The 19132-nt window shown below is 33.7% G+C and overlaps 1 protein-coding gene across 6 annotated transcripts in view; it reads right to left on the reverse strand.

The window, feature by feature from the left end:
* Nucleotides 1–19132, reverse strand: part of LRBA (LPS responsive beige-like anchor protein) — a 758742-nt gene that overhangs the window by 621274 nt on the left and 118336 nt on the right. For 5 of the 6 annotated variants that reach the window (XM_032412965.1, XM_032412964.1, XM_032412967.1 and 2 more), the window contains 5 exons: nucleotides 10380–10577; nucleotides 10040–10173; nucleotides 7915–8023; nucleotides 7245–7397; nucleotides 497–665 (listed from right to left, as the gene is read on the reverse strand). In XM_032412965.1, the coding sequence (XP_032268856.1) occupies nucleotides 497–665; nucleotides 7245–7397; nucleotides 7915–8023; nucleotides 10040–10173; nucleotides 10380–10577 (763 nt within the window). Of the gene's footprint in view, nucleotides 1–496; nucleotides 666–7244; nucleotides 7398–7914; nucleotides 8024–8627; nucleotides 8989–10039; nucleotides 10174–10379; nucleotides 10578–19132 lie in introns of those variants that run through there. The other variant, XM_032412968.1, reaches the window with a different exon arrangement.

A 19132-nucleotide genomic window follows, 5' to 3' on the forward strand; every position in this document is an offset into this window, starting at 1 on the left:
TTTTGATACCTTCCATAAATTTGACATGATGAATGAATATTATCTCTCCAGTAATTTCCTGATTATACAGGAAAATAATTACTGAAATTTTGTAACTTCATTATATTATTTATTAGAAGTAAATACACCCCCTACTTCCTCAAGAAATCTCTATTTCCCAAAAAACATGGTTTTTCAATAATTCTCATTATGATAATTAGCTTCAGGATCAATACCATATGCTAATATAGAACTTCTCATTTTCAGTGCCTTAATTGTATCATATTTGCTCTGCAAACAACTTATACCAGCAGAAGTAGCATTCTTCCATAAAAGTAGCAAGTTATTAACTTCTGGCAACCTTAATTCAAGACAAACTATTAAAATTATCAATAAGATTAAAATAAAATTTTGCCATGATGATATTCAGAAAAACTTCAAGAATAATATATTATTGGTTAAAACAAAGAAAATAAAAAAAGATCTATGACAAAATATATAAACAGGGATAACATACCTAATCCTTTAGGGGTGATACCACTTCGATCCTGAGGATTCACTGCCCAGTAGTAATACTTCAGTGTATGCATGATGAGAAGCACTGTTCCAACTCTCCGAATGGCATTATATATGTTGACTGTACCAATGAATTCCGTGGATAGGTAAGTATAGAGTGTCAACTGAACCTAGAGAATCAAAATGAAGAACTTACATCAAAGAAGCAGCCTAGCATTTTACCACTGGTTCCAGTAATACTCTCAGGCTGTTTTACTTGGATCATACTTATTCCAAAAAGTAAGATGCTGGGCACCTGGGTGGCTCATTGGTTAAGTGACTGCCTTCGGCTCAGGTCATGATCCTGGAGTCCCAGGATCAAGTGCCGCATCAGGCTCCCTGCTCAGCAGGGAGTGTGCTTCTCCCTCTGACTCTCCCCTCTCTCATGTGCTCTCTTGCTCTCTCTCTCTCTCATTCTCTCTCTCTCTCAAATAAATAAATAAAATCTTTAAAAAAAAAAAAAAAGTAATATGCTGAGCTTGATGGTAACATCCATGCTAACAGATAACACATACTCACTGGCATGCGCACACGCATGCACACACACACATGCATGCACGCGCACACACACACACAAAAGCACACACATTACTTATAAAACTAAACCAAGTAAATGCTACTTTTACAGTAACATTATAAAGGAAACATCCCCTAATATATAAAATTTTTACAGCACTGTTCCATGGAAATAACTTTAATTCCTATTAAGCAATCAGCAATTATTCATGAGCATATATAACTTCTTTACAGTAAGCTTACTAATTATACTATGCATAGTTGCTTTAAAAAGCTGGAAATTTTCTTCATTTTGCAGAAAAGTAGAAGCTAAAATAACAAAAAAAGAAAAAAGAAAGAAAAAATAGGAATAACTCAAAAGGGAAAACAGTAGAAGCCAAAAGGAATAAAAAAGTGTAAAGCCTACCTTAAGAAATATTAGAAAAACAGAATTCTGTTACAATAGCTCATTGATAGAAAGATTATAATCATAAGATTACAATCTCTCAAAATGTTTATCAGTATTATCCTCTAATTAGAAAACGATTCTACTGGGACACCTGGGTGGCTCAGTTGGTTAAGCATCTGCCTTCAGCTCAGGTCATGAGGGATCGAGTCCCACATTGGGCCCCTTGCTTGGCAGGGAGCCTGCTTCTCCCTCTGCCTGCCACTCCCCCTGCTTGTGTACGTGCTCTCTCTTGCATGCACTCTCTCTCTCTCTCTGAGAAATAAAATCTTTAAAAAAAAAAGAAAGAAAAGAAAAGGATTCTACTAGTCTTATTTCCAAATAAATTATTTCAATAAACACATAAGAACTTAGTAACTTCAAAATATAAGCTCTTAAAAGAAACAAAAGATTATAGGTACTATTCTACCACCACACATTTCATATTAGTACAAAATTTCAGTGAAATTACGGCTCTAAAACTCACTCACAGCTACAATCTAGTACTTCCAACAGCACAAAATAAGGATTGCTTTTGTTCTACTATTGTATTAAAATCAAGAATTTTTCAATTCATTGCTAGTAGATATACTTTATAAGGTGAAAAATTTTAGGTAGAACATATACACTCGCCCTTAACCAAAGACCAAACTATTCCCAATCATTTAAAACGGAACATTTATGCTATCTTCCTAGACACTGACGGCATTTTCACTTTCAACCCTGCAAGATAATGTCAGTGTTACCTGGTAATTTCTTTACAGTGCAAAAATTAGGTACCTATCTGCAAGACTGTTGAATCTCAGATCTGTACCTCTGAAACAAATAATGCAATATATGTTAAGAAAGAAAAAAAGAAGAAGAAGAATGTAGCAGGAGGGGAAGAATGAAGGGGGGGAAATCGGAGGGGGAGAAGAACCATGAGAGACAATGGACTCTGAAAAACAAACTGAGGGTTCTAGAGGGGAGAGGGGTGGGAGGATGGGTTAGCCTGGTGATGGGTATTGAGGAGGGCACGTTCTGCATGGAGCACTGGGTGTTATGCACAAACAATGAATCATGGAACACTATATCTAAAACTAATGATGTAATGTATGGGGATTAACATAACAATAAAAAATTAAAAAAAAAAAATTAGGTACCTATCTTCCAGATGCCCTATAAATAAACAATCAAGGTTAAATGAATCAGAGAATCAATTAGTAACCATAATGGTGAAGAGTGGCAGATTCTGAACCACTTAAAATTGAGGTTCAATTTTATGATGATTATAGTTTAGAAAACTATGTATGTGGACTATCCCACTGTCTCACTGAAAAATAATGTTGATGCAGCTAATATTATTCAATTATTCGAATGGATAGGCCCAGTTTACTTGTCATTGGGGCTATATAACACTTTTTTGACATGGTTCAAATTCAAATTGAACCACGGTTCAAATTCTTAACTATTTCAGTCATTTAGAAAATATTTACATCCACCTATGCATAGTGATGTATTATAGAAATACAATGACATATACATTATCCCTCAATAGCTGAAATCCAGTTGAAAAGATGAAAAAAACACATAAATTTAAGTAAAAAACCAATGTAATAAAGATGCCTATTGAAACATAAAGATTACTTAAGGAAATTCTTTTAAAAAGTGTCTAAAATTGGGGCGCCTAGGTGGCTCAGTCGGTTAAACGTCTGCCTTCAGCTTAGGTCATGATATGAGGGTCCTGGGATTGAGCCCTGCCTCAGTAGAGCCTGCTTCTTCCTCTCCCTCTGCCTTTCCTCCTGCCCCCATCACTTGTGCTCTCTCTCTCTCATAAATAAATAAAATCTTTAAAAAAAAAGTCTAGAATTAACACATATATAAAGGGACATCTGGCTGCCTCAGTTGGTAGAGCATACAACTCTTGATCTTGGGGTTGTAAGTTCAAGCCCTACACTGGGTGTGGAGATCACTTAAAAAAAAAAAAAAAAAGAAACATAAGTATGTATGTAATTAATTCCATGTAGCTAATTGCAAAATATGTAATTAATTGCAAAATGAGTAGCAAAGACTTATTAGAATCTATCAATTTGGAGGTCAGAGAAATTATTATAGGATAAGCTAAAATACTCAAAAAAGCCTGACTAATAAAACAGGTATTAAAGTAGGCTTTGAAGATTAGTAGTAAGACAGGTAGAACAAAAGTAGAAATTCAAACAGGGAAAATCATATATCACACAACAACAGGTTTCCCAAGATCTTGTCAAATGGTCCACAATCCTGATTGTGCATTAGAATACTGGAAAAACATGTTTTTAAAATGCTGATGCCTGGGCCCTACCCCAAACCAAATAAAACACAATGTGGAGTAGAGGGTGTGGAATTCTGTTTTCTATTTAAAAAAAAAAAAAAAAAAAACCTCTCCCAACAGGTTCTATTGACAGCCAAGATTGAGAACCTCTGCTCTGGCTCAGTCTATTGAGAATGATACTGTAGTAAAAGAAAAACGAAAAGGCTTTAATATCAACATACTGAGATGAGTGAGAATGGTGACCTCAAGATTATCCATATGCTAACAATGAATAAACATTTCCTCATTTACTCATCATATAATCCAATAACCATATAAATTGTATGTGTTAATATCCATCTTTCCCATTGGACATTATATAAGGGCAAGAATTAGATCTCTCTTGTTCACCACAGCATCCACAGTGCCCATCATAAAGCAGTTAGTTACTCCACAAATGAAGGACTATTTTATACAAGAAATTTTGCCTCTCCTTTTAGGTCATTAAAAAGTCTCTGAAAAAATGAATAGATATTATACAGCACAGTAAACACCCTCTTCCAAAAGCAAAGGCTGATTCATACATATCTTCAACTTTGGTAACCACAGGTGGAATTACCACGAAGCTAATGAAGCTTAAACTTTATGCTCACTATCTGTACAGGTTCTCTGCAAAACCCTAAACCTCATTTTGTATGCATCATGTTGTATTTCTTTTCTTAAAAATTTCCTCCCTCCCTGTAATTGTATAACACTCAGATCAAACAAAGAAACTTCAGAAAACAAACCACCTTAGGACCATCTTTATAATACAATTTATAACCCCTTATGGATACAGAAAACAGCGTTTTTAAAACAAGGAAAGTTTAACATTAACAAATCAATTATAAATTCTAAAAACAAAATTAAAGAAAATTATTAACAAGGAAAAGTAAGAAATAGAGTGTAGTAATACCGGGAGCCTAAGAAAATGATATAATGAATTTTTAAAATATTCCTCTACAACTAAGTCTAAGAGGCTTTTAGACCACATCAAAAGAGATCCAAAGCCTTACAAATATGCTGCTTAGTAAGACAAAAAAAGTGTCTAGTAAAAGGTTTAAAAAGTAACTTGAAACAATCCTTGAAAAGAAATAAGACTGAGGGTCAAAGAAGAAAAAGAGGTCAAATTTGAACCCAGAGATAAAAAGGTACAACCTCCAGCTGCCTCCTTTGATTATTTCCAAATGGCAATCAGAGTCAGCAGCTGTTTTTCTCTTTAACATTTGAAAAGACCAACTGAAAATAAGATACTGTGACTCTAGAAAAGCAAAGAAAGTCTGCATTTTTTTCTGACAACTAAAATAAGTATGTGTTATTCCAACCTAAACAATGATAAACATTCTCAGTGGATCAAAAGGGAGAAGGGGAGAGAAGAAATTAATAGGTATGAAATAGTACAACTTCTAACAAAAACTGCAGATAAAGCAGATACAATTATGCAATTTAATAAAAATTTCTGTTTCAAGTTCTCCTGAACACTACCATAAGTAATATTCTTAGGGGAATTTAATACATTAGGACTTAACAAAGGTTTTATTTATATACTTTATCATAAATTCACTTATATTCACTTAGAAGTAATTGGTTTATTGTTACAATACTAAACAAGTCGTGTACAAATATAATTGTATTTAATAATTTAAATTCATGTGAATTAAAATGATTGAGACCAGTATATCATGCAAGCCTTAAAACCAGGTGACATTTCAACTGTTCCTGCAGAATTAAACTCATGTATATGTATACATACATGTGTACACAGTGATATGTATGCATACTGGCAACAGAATAGAGGTACAGTTGATAGGAAACATATTTATATTGGAACTGTCCAACTTTTATTTATACTTAGTAAATCAAAGTCTCTCTCAAATAAAATTTTGATGTAACAGAAAATAAAGACTATAGCTCTGTTTTTTAAAAATACTGACATGGCTTGGAAAGAATATCCAATGGGAAAAACACAGTCTCTTCAACACATGGTGCTGGGAAAACTGGACAGCAGCATGCAAAAGAATGAAACTGGACTGCTTTCTTACACCATATACAAAAATAAACTCAAAATGGATTAAAGAACTAAATGTGAGACCTGAGATCATAAAAATCCTAGAAGAGAGCACAGGCAGTAACTTCTCTGACATCAGCCATAGCAACATTTTTCTAGATATGTCTCCTGAGGCAAGGGAAACAAAAGCAAAACTAAACTACTGGGACTACATCAAAATAAAAAGCTTATGCACAGAAAAGGAAACAATCAACAAACTAAAGGCAACCTACTGAATGGAAAAAGATATTTGCAAATGACCTATCTGATAAAGGGTTAGTATCCAAAATATATAAAGAACTTACACAATATCCCCAAAAAACAAGCAATCCAATTAAAATTGGGCAGAAGAAATGAAAAGACATTTCTCCAAAGAAGACATTCAGATGGCCAAAAGACACATGAAAGGATGCTCAACATCACTCATCATCAGGGAATTGCAAATCAAAACTCAGTGAGTTATCACCTCACACCTGTCAAAATGACTAAAATCAACAACACAAGAAGCAAGTGTTGGAAAGGATGTGCAGAAAAAAGAACCCTCTTGCACTGTTAGTGGGAATGCCAACCACTGCAGCCACTGCAGAAAACACTACAGAGGTTTCTCAAAAAATTAAAAATAGAATCCCACAATCCAGTAATCTACAAATATTTACCCAAAAAATACAAAAACACTAATTCAACGGATATATGTACCCCTATCTATGTTTATAGAAGCATTATTTTACAACAGTCAAATTATGGAAGCAGCCTAAGTGTCCATCGATAGATGAACAAATAAAGAAGATGTGGTGTATCTATATAATGGAGTATTATTCAGCCATAAAAAAGAATGAAATCTTGCCATTTGCAACGACATGTACAGAGCTAGAGAGTATAATGCTAAGTGAAATAAGTCAAAGAAAGACAAATACCATATGATTTCACTCATATGGAATTTAAGAAAGAAAACACAAGAAAAGGGAAAAAAGAGAGAGAGAGGGAAACCAAGCAACAAATCTTAACTAGAGAACAAACTGATGGTTACCAGAGGGGAGGTGGGTTAGGGGATACGTGAAATAGGTGATGGGGATTAAGGAGTGCACTTGTCATGATAAGCACTGGGTAATGCAGAGAATTGTTGAATCACTATATTGTATACCTGAAACTAATATAACACTGTATTTTAACCATACTGGAATTAAAATTTAAAAAAAACACACTGCTCTATAAAAAAAGAAAGAAAAGATACACTGATTTGCAAATATACCTAAAAAGAAAAAAAGTATGCTTATCCAAAAACACAATCCATTGAAATTTTACATGATAGCATGTGAAAGGATAAAAGAAAATCCTCATATTTATCACTCTTCTCAACTACAAAAACTTGGTGAAAATAGAAAAACAAAATCTATATATATATATATATATATTACCTTGGCTGGGGTATGAATCCATATAGCTGGGTTAAGAAGAATGTGATCACACAACTGTTTGAGTAGGGGCATCCCATTCTGCAGATTACTCAGATATTTTGAAAATGCAAGACAAAGTTCAAGTACTGCTCTGCTGACATGGGATTTGGAAGACTGCAAAAAAAAAGTAGATCAAAGGTCACTACCAGGGCCCCTGGATGGCTCAGTCAGTTAAGCATCTGACTATTTCCATGCAGGTCATGATCTCAGGGTTGTGAGATCAAGCCCTGTGTCCGGCTCTGCACTGGGTGTGGAGCCTGCTTAAAATTCTCTCTCTCTTTCTCGCTCCTCCTCCATCCCCACTCCGTCCCTTTCCATTAAAAAAATAAAAAATAAAAAAAAAAAAGGTCACTACCAATACAAGGCAAGGTAAGTAAATTAAAGGCTATCAATATCAGAAAAAAGTTGGCCGGCAAACTATGCTCAAAGTTAAAGATGCCATGAGACTCAATGCTATATTTCTCTAATAAAGCAACAGAGGCAAGATAAAACAACAAAAGGTTATTTTAATTTTGGTAATTTTATGTAACCAAGGAGACATACTTGCAGAAAGAATTTCTCAACCACTTAGGAGATCAAATCCATGGCCTGAAAATTAAGAACAAAAAATGTAAAGCATTTCATACTTTACCTTTTCAAGACTGTATCCTATTACCAAGAAGCCTTTGCAGGCAAGCATCTGCTCCTGCATAGCAATTGAGTTCTTCAACAACTCCATGATAAAAGCCAGCAAAGTTGAACTAGAATAAGAAAACAGGCAATAGTCTAAAAAAAAAATTTTTTTTTTTTTTTAAGGATGGGGGGTTGTTAGATACAGCCTTTCTTTTATCTTAAAAAAAAAAAAAAAAAAAGCCTGAGTGGCTCAGTTGGTTAAGGGACTGCCCTCGGCTCAGGTCATGATCCCGGAGTCCCAGGATCGAGTCCCGCATCGGGCTCCCTGCTTAGCGGAGAGTCTGCTTCCCCCTCTGGCCCTCCCCCCTCTTGTGCTCTCTCTCTCTCTCTCAAATAGATAAATAAAATCTAAAAAAAAAAAAAGTTCTCTATTTAAAGAAATTGAAGTTTTAATAAAATTGCCTCCAACATTATTTCGGGACTAGAATCTGAATGTAGGATTAGGACTTACTAGATTGTTTATTCCATATACTTTATCACCAACCTACTAGTAAGTGAATTACTTAGAAACAACATGAGGAAACATGCATAAACTAGAGAAAAATTAGCAATGTCCAAAAACATAAGTATATGAAGTCCTTAAAGAATATATATAATTTAGATTAGAAAGTATATTCAATTTCAGAGAGTTAGAGGCCAAACAGAGGGGAAAGATACATAGAGCAAACATACCAGGGTAGAAACACTCAGAATGTGTTAGGGTCCAGACTGGCCTGGTTTGAATGGAGATCATGAAGGGGAAAATAAGAAAGTAAAATTGTACTAAACTTAAGTCCTCAAACACTAATTTAAGAATTTTGTACCTTATCCCAACAGGAAAATCATAACTCAGGAGTCAATTGAGAAGACTTTTAAAACTGAATAGGGGCTACAGTTATGTTCCCATCCTCACAACTTCTAGAGATACTGAAAATGGAATGGAATAAGGTCAGCTGTTACCTCTTTCTCAAGGCTCTGAGATACCTCCACAAAGAAAGAGAGCCTAACTGGCAGCCAACATCCTCCTCCACAAAAGTGCTTTTAAAATGTCAGCAATTCCAATAAAGATTTTGAAAAGTTTAAAAAAAAAAAGGGATAACGAAGAAAAAATAACTGAGCTCTGTTAAAAAGGTTTCAAACCAGGACACACAAAAAAAATTACAAAGTAGCAATATGTCAAGGATAATTTTAATTTTTTTAAATGTCGTAAGCACTTGATTTGATAGCTCATTCCCTAGGAAAAAAAAAGATGGGGTGCCTGGCTGGCTCAGCCAGTGGAGTGTGTGACTCTTGATCTTGGGGATGTGAGTTTGAGCCCCATGTTGGGTGTAGAGATTACTTAAAAATAAAAAAATAAATAAAGTTTAAAAAGTCATTTTGTTGTTTAAAAATAATTCCAAAAGAATTATTACATCATTAAATACATACATTGATAGATTTCAACTTATGTATAAAAACAGAAAAGAGAATTCTAAAAAGGAAGAATGGAAAACTCATTTACTCAAATAATACATTAAACATAATTACTAGTCTCACTAGAATATACAGCCATGAAAAATTCATTTAGACACCTCTCCAATGTTTTATATTGTGTCCTCTTATATCTCTACCTTTTTCAGAATCTATACTGTAAGAGAGGAGACAAATGTGTCCAATGTACAATCTAATTGTAAAAAAATACCAAATCACCTATAATATAACATCATCAAAAATTTTAGTTTTTACTTATATACAATAATTAAAAAATGAAAAGCTAAATCCCCATAAATCACTGCCATATAATAATCTAAAATAACTTATCTTTTTAAATTAGAATGATAGACAAAAATGTATTCATTTTTGTTAAATCATTATTTCCAAATTTATTCAAAAACAAGTTTATGTTTTTTACAGCTTCCATATTTCCTATTGATAAAGAATTTAGATTAATACTACCATTATTGATAGGAATTTGTAGTAACATTTATAGTTCACAAATTTCTTTAAATTATATTCTTTCTTTTAATCCTACAACAAATTTAAAAGGCAGAAAAAAATACTGTGTAGCTCAACAGTAATGAAAGTAACTCTCACATCAAATTAAAGAAAAAAATAAAGGCACTCACCATATAGTCAAGTCAACCTCATCAGATAAATATTGCCTATAATCCAACTGTGCAAAAAGTGGAAACAGCACTTGTACTCCTCCAATTGAATGCATAGCACTTTGAATGGAATGTGTTAAAACAGCCTTCACATCCTTATAAAATAGAAGACACAGTAAAGATTCTTATGACTTCTTTTCCAAAATAATTAAAATAAAGCATAATAAGAACAATATAATGTTACATTGCATGTATTTAATAGAAGATACCTAATACACCTCAATAACACATCAAAATTCACCATGAAAAATATTCTTAAAAGATTATAGCTTAAAAAAAAAAGATTATAGATAGTGAGTACCTGGAGCATAAGTGCATGCGGTGAATGGACAAAAATTGAAGGATTGTCCTTAGGGGAGGATTCAAGGCAGAGCTGGGCATCTGTAGCACGTGGATTGTAGGTGAATGCAATGGCACTAGAGAGTTTGCCATCATACAATAAAAGTTTATGATGCTCAGCAAGAAACAGATCACTCTCTGCTTTGAATTTAAATGTACCCTACAAATAAGAAGTAAACAGTTAAGATAGTATACCACAAAAAGAAAATCTAGATACAAATCACCAGATATAAAAATTTAAGGAACATACCTTTGATCATTTTCCTAACAGTATCAAATAAAAAGAGCCCTGTTTGTTTAAATTACTTCTAAAGTGCACTGTGTTCACTTTAAAGAATAACAGAAATGAACTCAACTTGGTATTAAAACCTTACATTAAAAAAATGTAAAACTGGGCGCCTGGGTGGCTCAGTTGGTTAGGCGACTGCCTTCGGCTCGGGTCATGATCTTGGAGTCCCTGGATCGAGTCCCACATCGGGCTCCCTGCTCAGCAGGGAGTCTGCTTCTCCCTCTGACCCTCCCCCCTCTCATGTGCTCTTTCTCTCTCTCATTCTCTCAAATAAGTAAATTAAAAAAAAATAAAAATAAAAAAAATGTAAAACTTAGTGCCCTACAGCAGGTACTTTATCATTTTTTTCACTGTATTTTTTCTTTCTGGATTTTTTTAATTGTGCTTAACATGTTACATAAAATTTGCCATTTTAAACATTTATAAGTTTACAGTACAGTAGTATTAACTATATGCATATTGCTGTACAACAAATCTCTAGAACTTGTACAACATGCAAAACTGAAATTCAGTATTTATTGAACATCTCATTTCTTTTTTTTTTTTTTAAAGATTTTATTTATTTATTTGAGAGAGAGAGAATGAGAGACAGAGAGCACGAGAGGGAAGAGGGTCAGAGGGAGAAGCAGACCCCCAGCTGAGCAGGGAGCCCGATGTGGGACTCGATCCCGGGACTCCAGGATCATGACCTGCAGGATCATGACCTGAGCCGAAGGCAGTTGCTTAACCAACTGAGCCACCCAGGTGCCCGAACAACATCTCATTTCTACTTCTCCCCATCCCCTGGCAACCACCATTCTTTCTGATTCTATGAGTGTGACTATTTTTTATAATTCATATAATAGGAATCCTAGCATATTTTTTATTTGCTTATTTCATTTAACATAATGTCCTCAAGACTCACCATGTTGCAGCATGTCAGAATTTCCTTCTTTTTAAAGCTGAATAGTATTCCATTGTACATACATACCACATTTTATCTATTCATTCGTCCATGGACAATGAGGCTATCTTGGCTATCATGAATAATGTTATAATAAACTTGAGTATGAAAATATCTCTTTCAGATCCTGCTTTTAATTCTTTGCCATTTATACACATAAGTGAGAATGCTCAATTGCATGATAATTCTATTTTTGATTTCTTAAAGAACCACCATACCCTAGCCAACACTTGTTATTTTGTTTCATTTTTTGTAATAGCCATCCTAATGGTATATGAGGTGGTATCTACTGTGGTTCTGATTTGCATTTCTCTGATGATTAGTGAGTTGAACATCTTTTCATGTTTGTTCGCAATCTGATTATCTTCTTTGGAGAAATCTATTCCAGTCCTTTGCCCACTTTTTAATCGGGTTATTTGCATATTTTTGTTGTAGAGTTGTAGGAGTTCATTATATATTCTAGATATAAACCCTTTATCAAATATATGGTTTGTAGTATTTTCTCCCATTTCATAGATTGCCTATTCACCCAATTCCTTGATACACAGAAGTTTTGACATGCAAAAGATTTTAAGTTGGAAGACAAATCTGTCTGTCTGCAAGCTTGCTGATTTTATCAGTTCTAACAGTTTTTTGTGAAATAGTTTTCTACGTGTAAGATCACATCATCTGCGAACAGATAAAATTTTACTTCATCCCTTCCAATTGGGATGCCTTTTCTTTCCTATTCTTGACTAACTGCTCTGGCTAAGACAGCTGGTACTATGTCCTACAGAAATGCTTGAGAATGGGAATCCTTGCCTTGTTCCTGATCTTAAAGGAAAAGCTTTCAGTCTTTCACTACTGCATCTAATGTCAGCTATGGGCTTTTCATATATAGCCTTATTATTTTGAAGTAGTTTCCTTTACTTGTAATTTGTTGAGTGTTTTTATTATGAAAGAATGTTGAATTTCATCCGTTTTTCTGCATCAACTGAGGTGATTGTGTGGTTTCTGTCCTTTACTCTGTTAACATGTATATTATAATGACTGACTTTCATATGGTGAACCATCCCTCCATTCCAGGACTAAATCCCTGTTGGTCATAGAGTATGATCCTTTGGGTGTGCTCTTGACTTTGATTTGCTAGTATTGTGTTGAGGATTTTTGCATGGATATTAATCAGGGATATTGGTCTGTAGTTTTCTTTCCTTGTAGTGCCTTTGGCTGTGGTATCAAGGTAATGCTGGCCTCCTAAAATGAGCTTGGAAGTGTTCCCTCCTCTTCACTTTTTGAAAGAGTTGAGGAGTGGTGTTAATTCTTTAATGTTTGAATTCTCTAGGGAAGCCATATGTAGTACTCAGCTTTTTCTTACTCCTAGGTTTTTGATTACTGATTCAATTTCCTTAGTAGCTGTAGTCTGCTCAGATTTGTTTTTATTTCTTCAGTCTTGGTAGATTCTGTGTTTCTGGGAATATCCATTTCTTCTAGGTTATTCAATCTGCTGACATAAAATCATTCATAGTAGTCTCATAATTCTTTTTATATTCATGGCATTAGTAGTAATGCCTCCTCTTTCATTTCTTTTAGTTATGAGTCCTCTCTTTTTTTCATAATCTAGCTAAGAACTTGTGAGTTTTCTATTGTTCTAGTCTCTATTTCATTTATTTTCTGCTCTAAATCTTTATCACTTCTTTTCCTCTGACAAAGCTGGGTTTAGTTTGCTCTTCTTTTTCTAGTTCCTTGAAGGGAAAAATTAGGTTAGTGGATTTCAGATCTTTCTTTTTTTTAAGTAGGTGTTTGCCACTATAAACATTCCTCTTAGTATTGCTTTCACTAAATCCCATAAGCTTTGATGTTGTTTTGTTTTCATTTGCCTCAAGAAATTTCCTGGTGATTTCTTTGACCCACTAGTTGTATAAGAGTTTGTTGTTTCATTTCCACAAATTTGTGTATTTTCCAGATTTCTTCTGCTATTGATTTCATTCTCTTGTGGTAAGAGAAGATATTTGGTGTGATTTCAGTATTCTTAAATTTGTTAATTATGAGGGCTAACATGTTGTCTATCCTGAAGAATGCTCCATATGAGCTTGATAAGAATATGTTGTCTATCATTGTTTAGTGGCGTGTTATGTATGTATCTATTAGGTCCAATTGGTCTACATTGCTGTTTCATGGTCCCTGTTTCCTTAGGGATCTTCTCTCTGGTTCTTATATCCATTATTGAAATGGTTCTGAAATAGCCAACCATTATTGAGTTACTATATACTTCTCCTTTCAATTCTGTCAGTGTTTGCTTCATATACTTTGGAGCCCAGAAGTAAGCTGTATGTATTTTTTTTTTTAAGATTTTATTTATTTATTTGACAGAGAGAGACACAGCTAGAGAGGGAACACAAGCAGGGGGAGTGGGAGAGGGAGAAGCAGGCTTCCCGCCAAGCAGGGAGCCCGATGTGGGGCTTGATCCCAGGACCCTGGGATCATGACCTGAGCTGAAGGCAGACGCTTAACGACTGAGCCACCCAGGCGCCCCAGCTGTATGTAATTTCAATTGTTAGATCTTCCTGGTGAATTTACACTTTTATCGCTATAATTTCCCTCTTTGACTCTTGTAACAGTTTTTGACTTTAAAGTCTATTTTTTCTGATATAGGTATGGTCACCCCTGCACCCTTTTTGTTACCATTTGCATGAACTATCTTTTTCCATCCTTTCATATTCAGCCTATGTATGTCCTTCGATCTACAGTGCCTCTCCTGTAGACAAAATACATTGGATTCTGTTTTATTAAATCCATTTAGCCAAACTATTTCTTTTAAGTGGGAAGTTTAATCCATTTACATTTAAAGTACTTATTGAAAAGACTATTGTCATTTTGTTCACTGTAATTTGTTAACTGACTATCTTTTATATGCCAATGATTTTTGGTATTTATATCCCTTTCTCCTTTTGTTTTGTATAAAGTTCTATAGGTATTTTCTTTGTAGTATCCATGGGAATTACACAAAACATCTTAAAGTTATAATACTCTATTTTAAGCCAATAACAACTTAAGTTCAATCACATACAAAACCTTTACTCATTTACATCTCTATCACTGTTTATGTTACTTATATCAAAAATTACATCTTTTTATATTGCATATATAGGTTTAGATGTTTTGTGCTTTTGTTTTTTAAATTCCATACCAGAATTAAAAGTGATTTATGCAATAACATCACAATATTACAGGATTCTTTATTTGCCTACATATTTACCTTTACCAGAGAGCTCGTATTTTATCTTTTAAACCATACTTCTAAGTAATCACAGACAAGGATTTTTTTCTTTAATTTAACTGCAACCACTTAAAGCTAAATGGAATGTCTTTTCCAACAAAGACTTGTTGGATTCAACTTGTGAATTCTGCTTCAGTACTATAAAAAAATAAAATGTAAAACAGGATAAGACTGCCTTTACCTTTCTGACTTCTACATGAAACATTTAAAAAGCTTTAATATATCATTTTTCTAAATTTCTGCCTCCTATATAAACTGTTAAAAAATTTGTAAGCACTGATTTAATATTCTTTAATGAAAGCCAATTATAATGGGAATGTTAGCATAACTGAAATAAATGCTTTTAAACAAGTTAATAAATGCTTTTGAGGGGAAATGTCATTTGGGCAACCTATAAAAGCTAACCTATTTACCAACTTACAATATATAGCTATATGATCTGGGAGATTCTATAATCCATTTTGCAAAGGCAGAAACTGAGAAAGTCCAAAGAAATTAAGTACTTTGGGTCCACAAAGATAATTTGTGGCAGGGTAAAGATCAGAATCTAGTTCAATTAAAAAAATAATTTAGTCTCTGCTACTATTCAAAGTATAGTACCTCAACATTAGCAGGTACATTTTTTAAAAGAAATAGTGGAACAAACATTTTTTCTATTTTGAGTGGAATTTAGAAATAAATCACCCCCACTAACAAATCTCAACTAAACTAAATCTAAACAAAACTAAAATTAAGAATCTGACACATTTCAGGAATTGCTGCTGACTCTATTGAAATAATATTCTTGTGTAAATACTACTTGATGCAATTAATTAAAATAAAAACAATATCCCTTCAAAGTACTTAAAGCAAAATGGTGCTTCATCAAACACTAAGAACATATGAAAGAAGCATTTAACCCTTCATTTCTTTTGAAATATATATTTTTTAATCCTTAAAATACTTAACTGCACTGCTTAAAAGGTCACTCTGAGATTGCTGGCTTCCCATATCCCTGCTATCTTAACGTTGAGGAATTCTCTAAAACATGGATATTACTCAACAGATTTCAACAGTAATAAATAAAGCAAGAAGTGATTCTATGATCATCAATTTCTCAACTCACATTATTTTTAAGATTTTATTTATTTATTTGAGAGAGAGAGGGAGAAGCAGACTGCCTATACTGAGCAGGGAGCCGGATGAGACAGGGCTCCTACAGTATAGGTTCTAGCCAGGGCTATTAGGCAAAGAAATAAAAGGCATCCAGATAAAGACAATTATCGTATGATCTCACTCATATGTGGAATTTAAGAAGCAAAACAGAGATCATAGGGGAAAGGAGGGAAAAATAAAACAAGATGAAATCAGAGAGGGAGAGAAACCATAAGAGACTCTTAATCATAGGAAACAAACTGAGGGTTACTGGAGGGGAGGGAGGTGAGGGGATGGGGTAACTGCATGATGGACATTACAGACGGCATGTGATGTAATGAGCACGGGGTATTATATAAGACTGATCAATCACTGACCTCTACCTCTGAAACTAATACTATATTACCTTAATTGAATTTAAATAAAAATTAATAAATTTTAAAAAAATATATTCAAATGGAAAAAAATAATATGAGATAGAAACATGAATGTACACAAAGTGAAGTGCCCTAGAAACGGTAAATACAGAGGTAAACACAAAAAACATGACCTTGATCATTTCTAATGCCTTTAAAATATAAAATGAAAGTGAATGAATCAAAAAAATGTATCACAGGAACTATAGTACATAAAAAAGTAAAACTTATAATAACAAAATAAAGGACAGGAGGAGGAATTGCAGGATTATGTGGGAAGGTGCTTACATTGTACAATATCATTTGTTGGTAGACTATAATAAGTTAATGTCAAAAAAATAATAAACAAGGCATACCTGGGTGACTCAGTTAAGTGTCTGCCTCCGGCTCAGGTCATGATCCCTGCTTCTCCCTCTCCTCTGCCCCTCTCCCCCGCTTGTGTGCACACTCAATCTCTCAAATAAATAAATAAAATCTTTAAAAATAATAATAATAATAATAGGGACCCTGGGTGGCTCAGTCAGTTAAGCATCTGCCTTCAGCTCAGGTCATGATCCCAGAGTCCTGGGATCAAGTCCTGCATCAGGCTCCCTGTTCAGCGGGGAGTCCACTTCTCCCTCTGCCTGCCACTCCCCCTGATTGTGCATGCTCTCTCTTTCTCGCTCACAAATCAATAAATAAAATCTTTAAAAAATAATAATAAACCAGTAATAGAAATAAAGTGAAATACTAAATAATATGCAGTTAATTCAAATCAAAGCAGGAAAAAAGGGAAGAATCAAAGAACAGATGAAAGAAATGGAGCACAAATCACAAGATAGATTGAGACACAAAGTATCTATACTTACACTGATTGTAAATTATGTAAACACTCCAATTAAAAGGAAAGACTGTCAGACTTGGTAAAAAAGCAAAACACATTTTATAAAATTCAATATCCACCTAATAATAATTCTCTGGAAACCAGAAATAGAAATTGCTCAACTTGATAAAAGGCATCTATAGAATACGTATGATCGCTTTACACCTAAAATCAGAAACAAGGCAAAAATGTCTACTATTCTCACCATTTCTATTTAACTATTTATACTGGTGGTCTTACCCAGTACAATAAGGCAAAAAAGGGAAGAGGCATATAGACTGGAAATGAAGTAAAATTTACAGTCTACATGAACATACGTGTAGGAAATCCAGGAACAACCACCAGGGAAAAAAGCTAGTAAAACTAAAAGGAAATTTAGCAAGGTCAATAAACAAAATTCAACTATGTTTCTATATACTGGAAACAAATAAATGGAAACTGAGATTTTAAATACAATGTATTACCCAAAAAACATTTAATACCTAAGAATACATTTAACAAAATCTATTACATGCCCTATACAATGAAAACCAAAAAACAGTGCCAGGAGAATTTTTTAAAAACCTAAGTAAATAGAGAGATACATCATGTTCACAGACTGGAAAAATCAGTAACAGTAGGATGGCCAATTTGCCCCTCACTGATCTATATATTCAATACAACACCAAATAAAATCCCAGTAGACATTTTTGTAGAAAATGATTAAGTGGGTTCTAAAATATATCTGGAAATCTAAAGGGCTTAGAAAAGCCAAAACAATTTGAAAAAGAATACAGTTGAGGGTTTTAGACTTCCTTTTTTTAAGATTTACTATGAAACTAACAATAATCAAGACAATCCATACAGTATTGGCATAAGAAAGACATATAAGTCATTGAAATACGATACAGCCTCAATGATGCCAAGGTAAGGCAATGGAGAAAGAATACTATTTACAAAAAATTAGTACTAGAACACCAGACTACACATATGGAATACAAATGAATCTTGACCCTTACCTCATACCATACACAAAAATTAACTTAAAATGGGTCATAAGCTTAAATATAAACGCTGAAACTATAAGAGAAGAAAAGAGGGGAAAATCTTTCCAAAATTGGAATAGGTAAAGATTTCTTAGGATATAAAAATCATGGCAATAACCAAAAAATTTGATAAACTAGAATTGATAAAAATTAAATTCATCTGTTCTTCAAAAGCCACATTAACAAAAAACAAAAGGGCAGGGTGCCTGGCTGACTCAGTCTATGGAGCACGTAACTCTTGATCTCAGGGTTGTAGTCTGGGCCCAACGCTGGGTGTAGAGATTACTTAAAAATAAAATCTTAAAAAAAAGAAAACAAAAAGGCAAGACACAGACCAAGGGAGAAATATTTGTAACTCATACATCTGATTAAAGAGTTACATCCAGAATATATAAAGAAATCTCAAAACTCAACAATAAGAAACCAAACAAAAAATATGCAATAGATGTGAACATACTTCACAGAGGAAGATACACAAATGACCAATAAGCAATGGAAAGATGCTTGGAATCTCTGGTCATTGTAAGAATGCAAATTAAAACCAAAATGAGATACTGCTATACACTCGCTGAAACATCTAATATTAAAAAGACCAGCAATATAAGATGTTTAGGATGTGAAACAAGTAGGAAGCTCAGACACTGCTTGTAGAAATGTAAAATTATGTAACTACCTCGGAAAAGGGTTTGGCAACTTCAATTACCATACCACTTAGTAATTCTACTCTTACATATTTATAAAATAAAAATATGTGTCAGCACAAAGACTCATACACCAATATTCACAGCAT

Source organism: Phoca vitulina, unplaced genomic scaffold, assembly GCF_004348235.1.
Source record: "Phoca vitulina isolate PV1807 unplaced genomic scaffold, GSC_HSeal_1.0 scaffold14, whole genome shotgun sequence".
In the NCBI taxonomy this organism is placed as follows: Eukaryota; Metazoa; Chordata; class Mammalia; order Carnivora; family Phocidae; genus Phoca; species Phoca vitulina.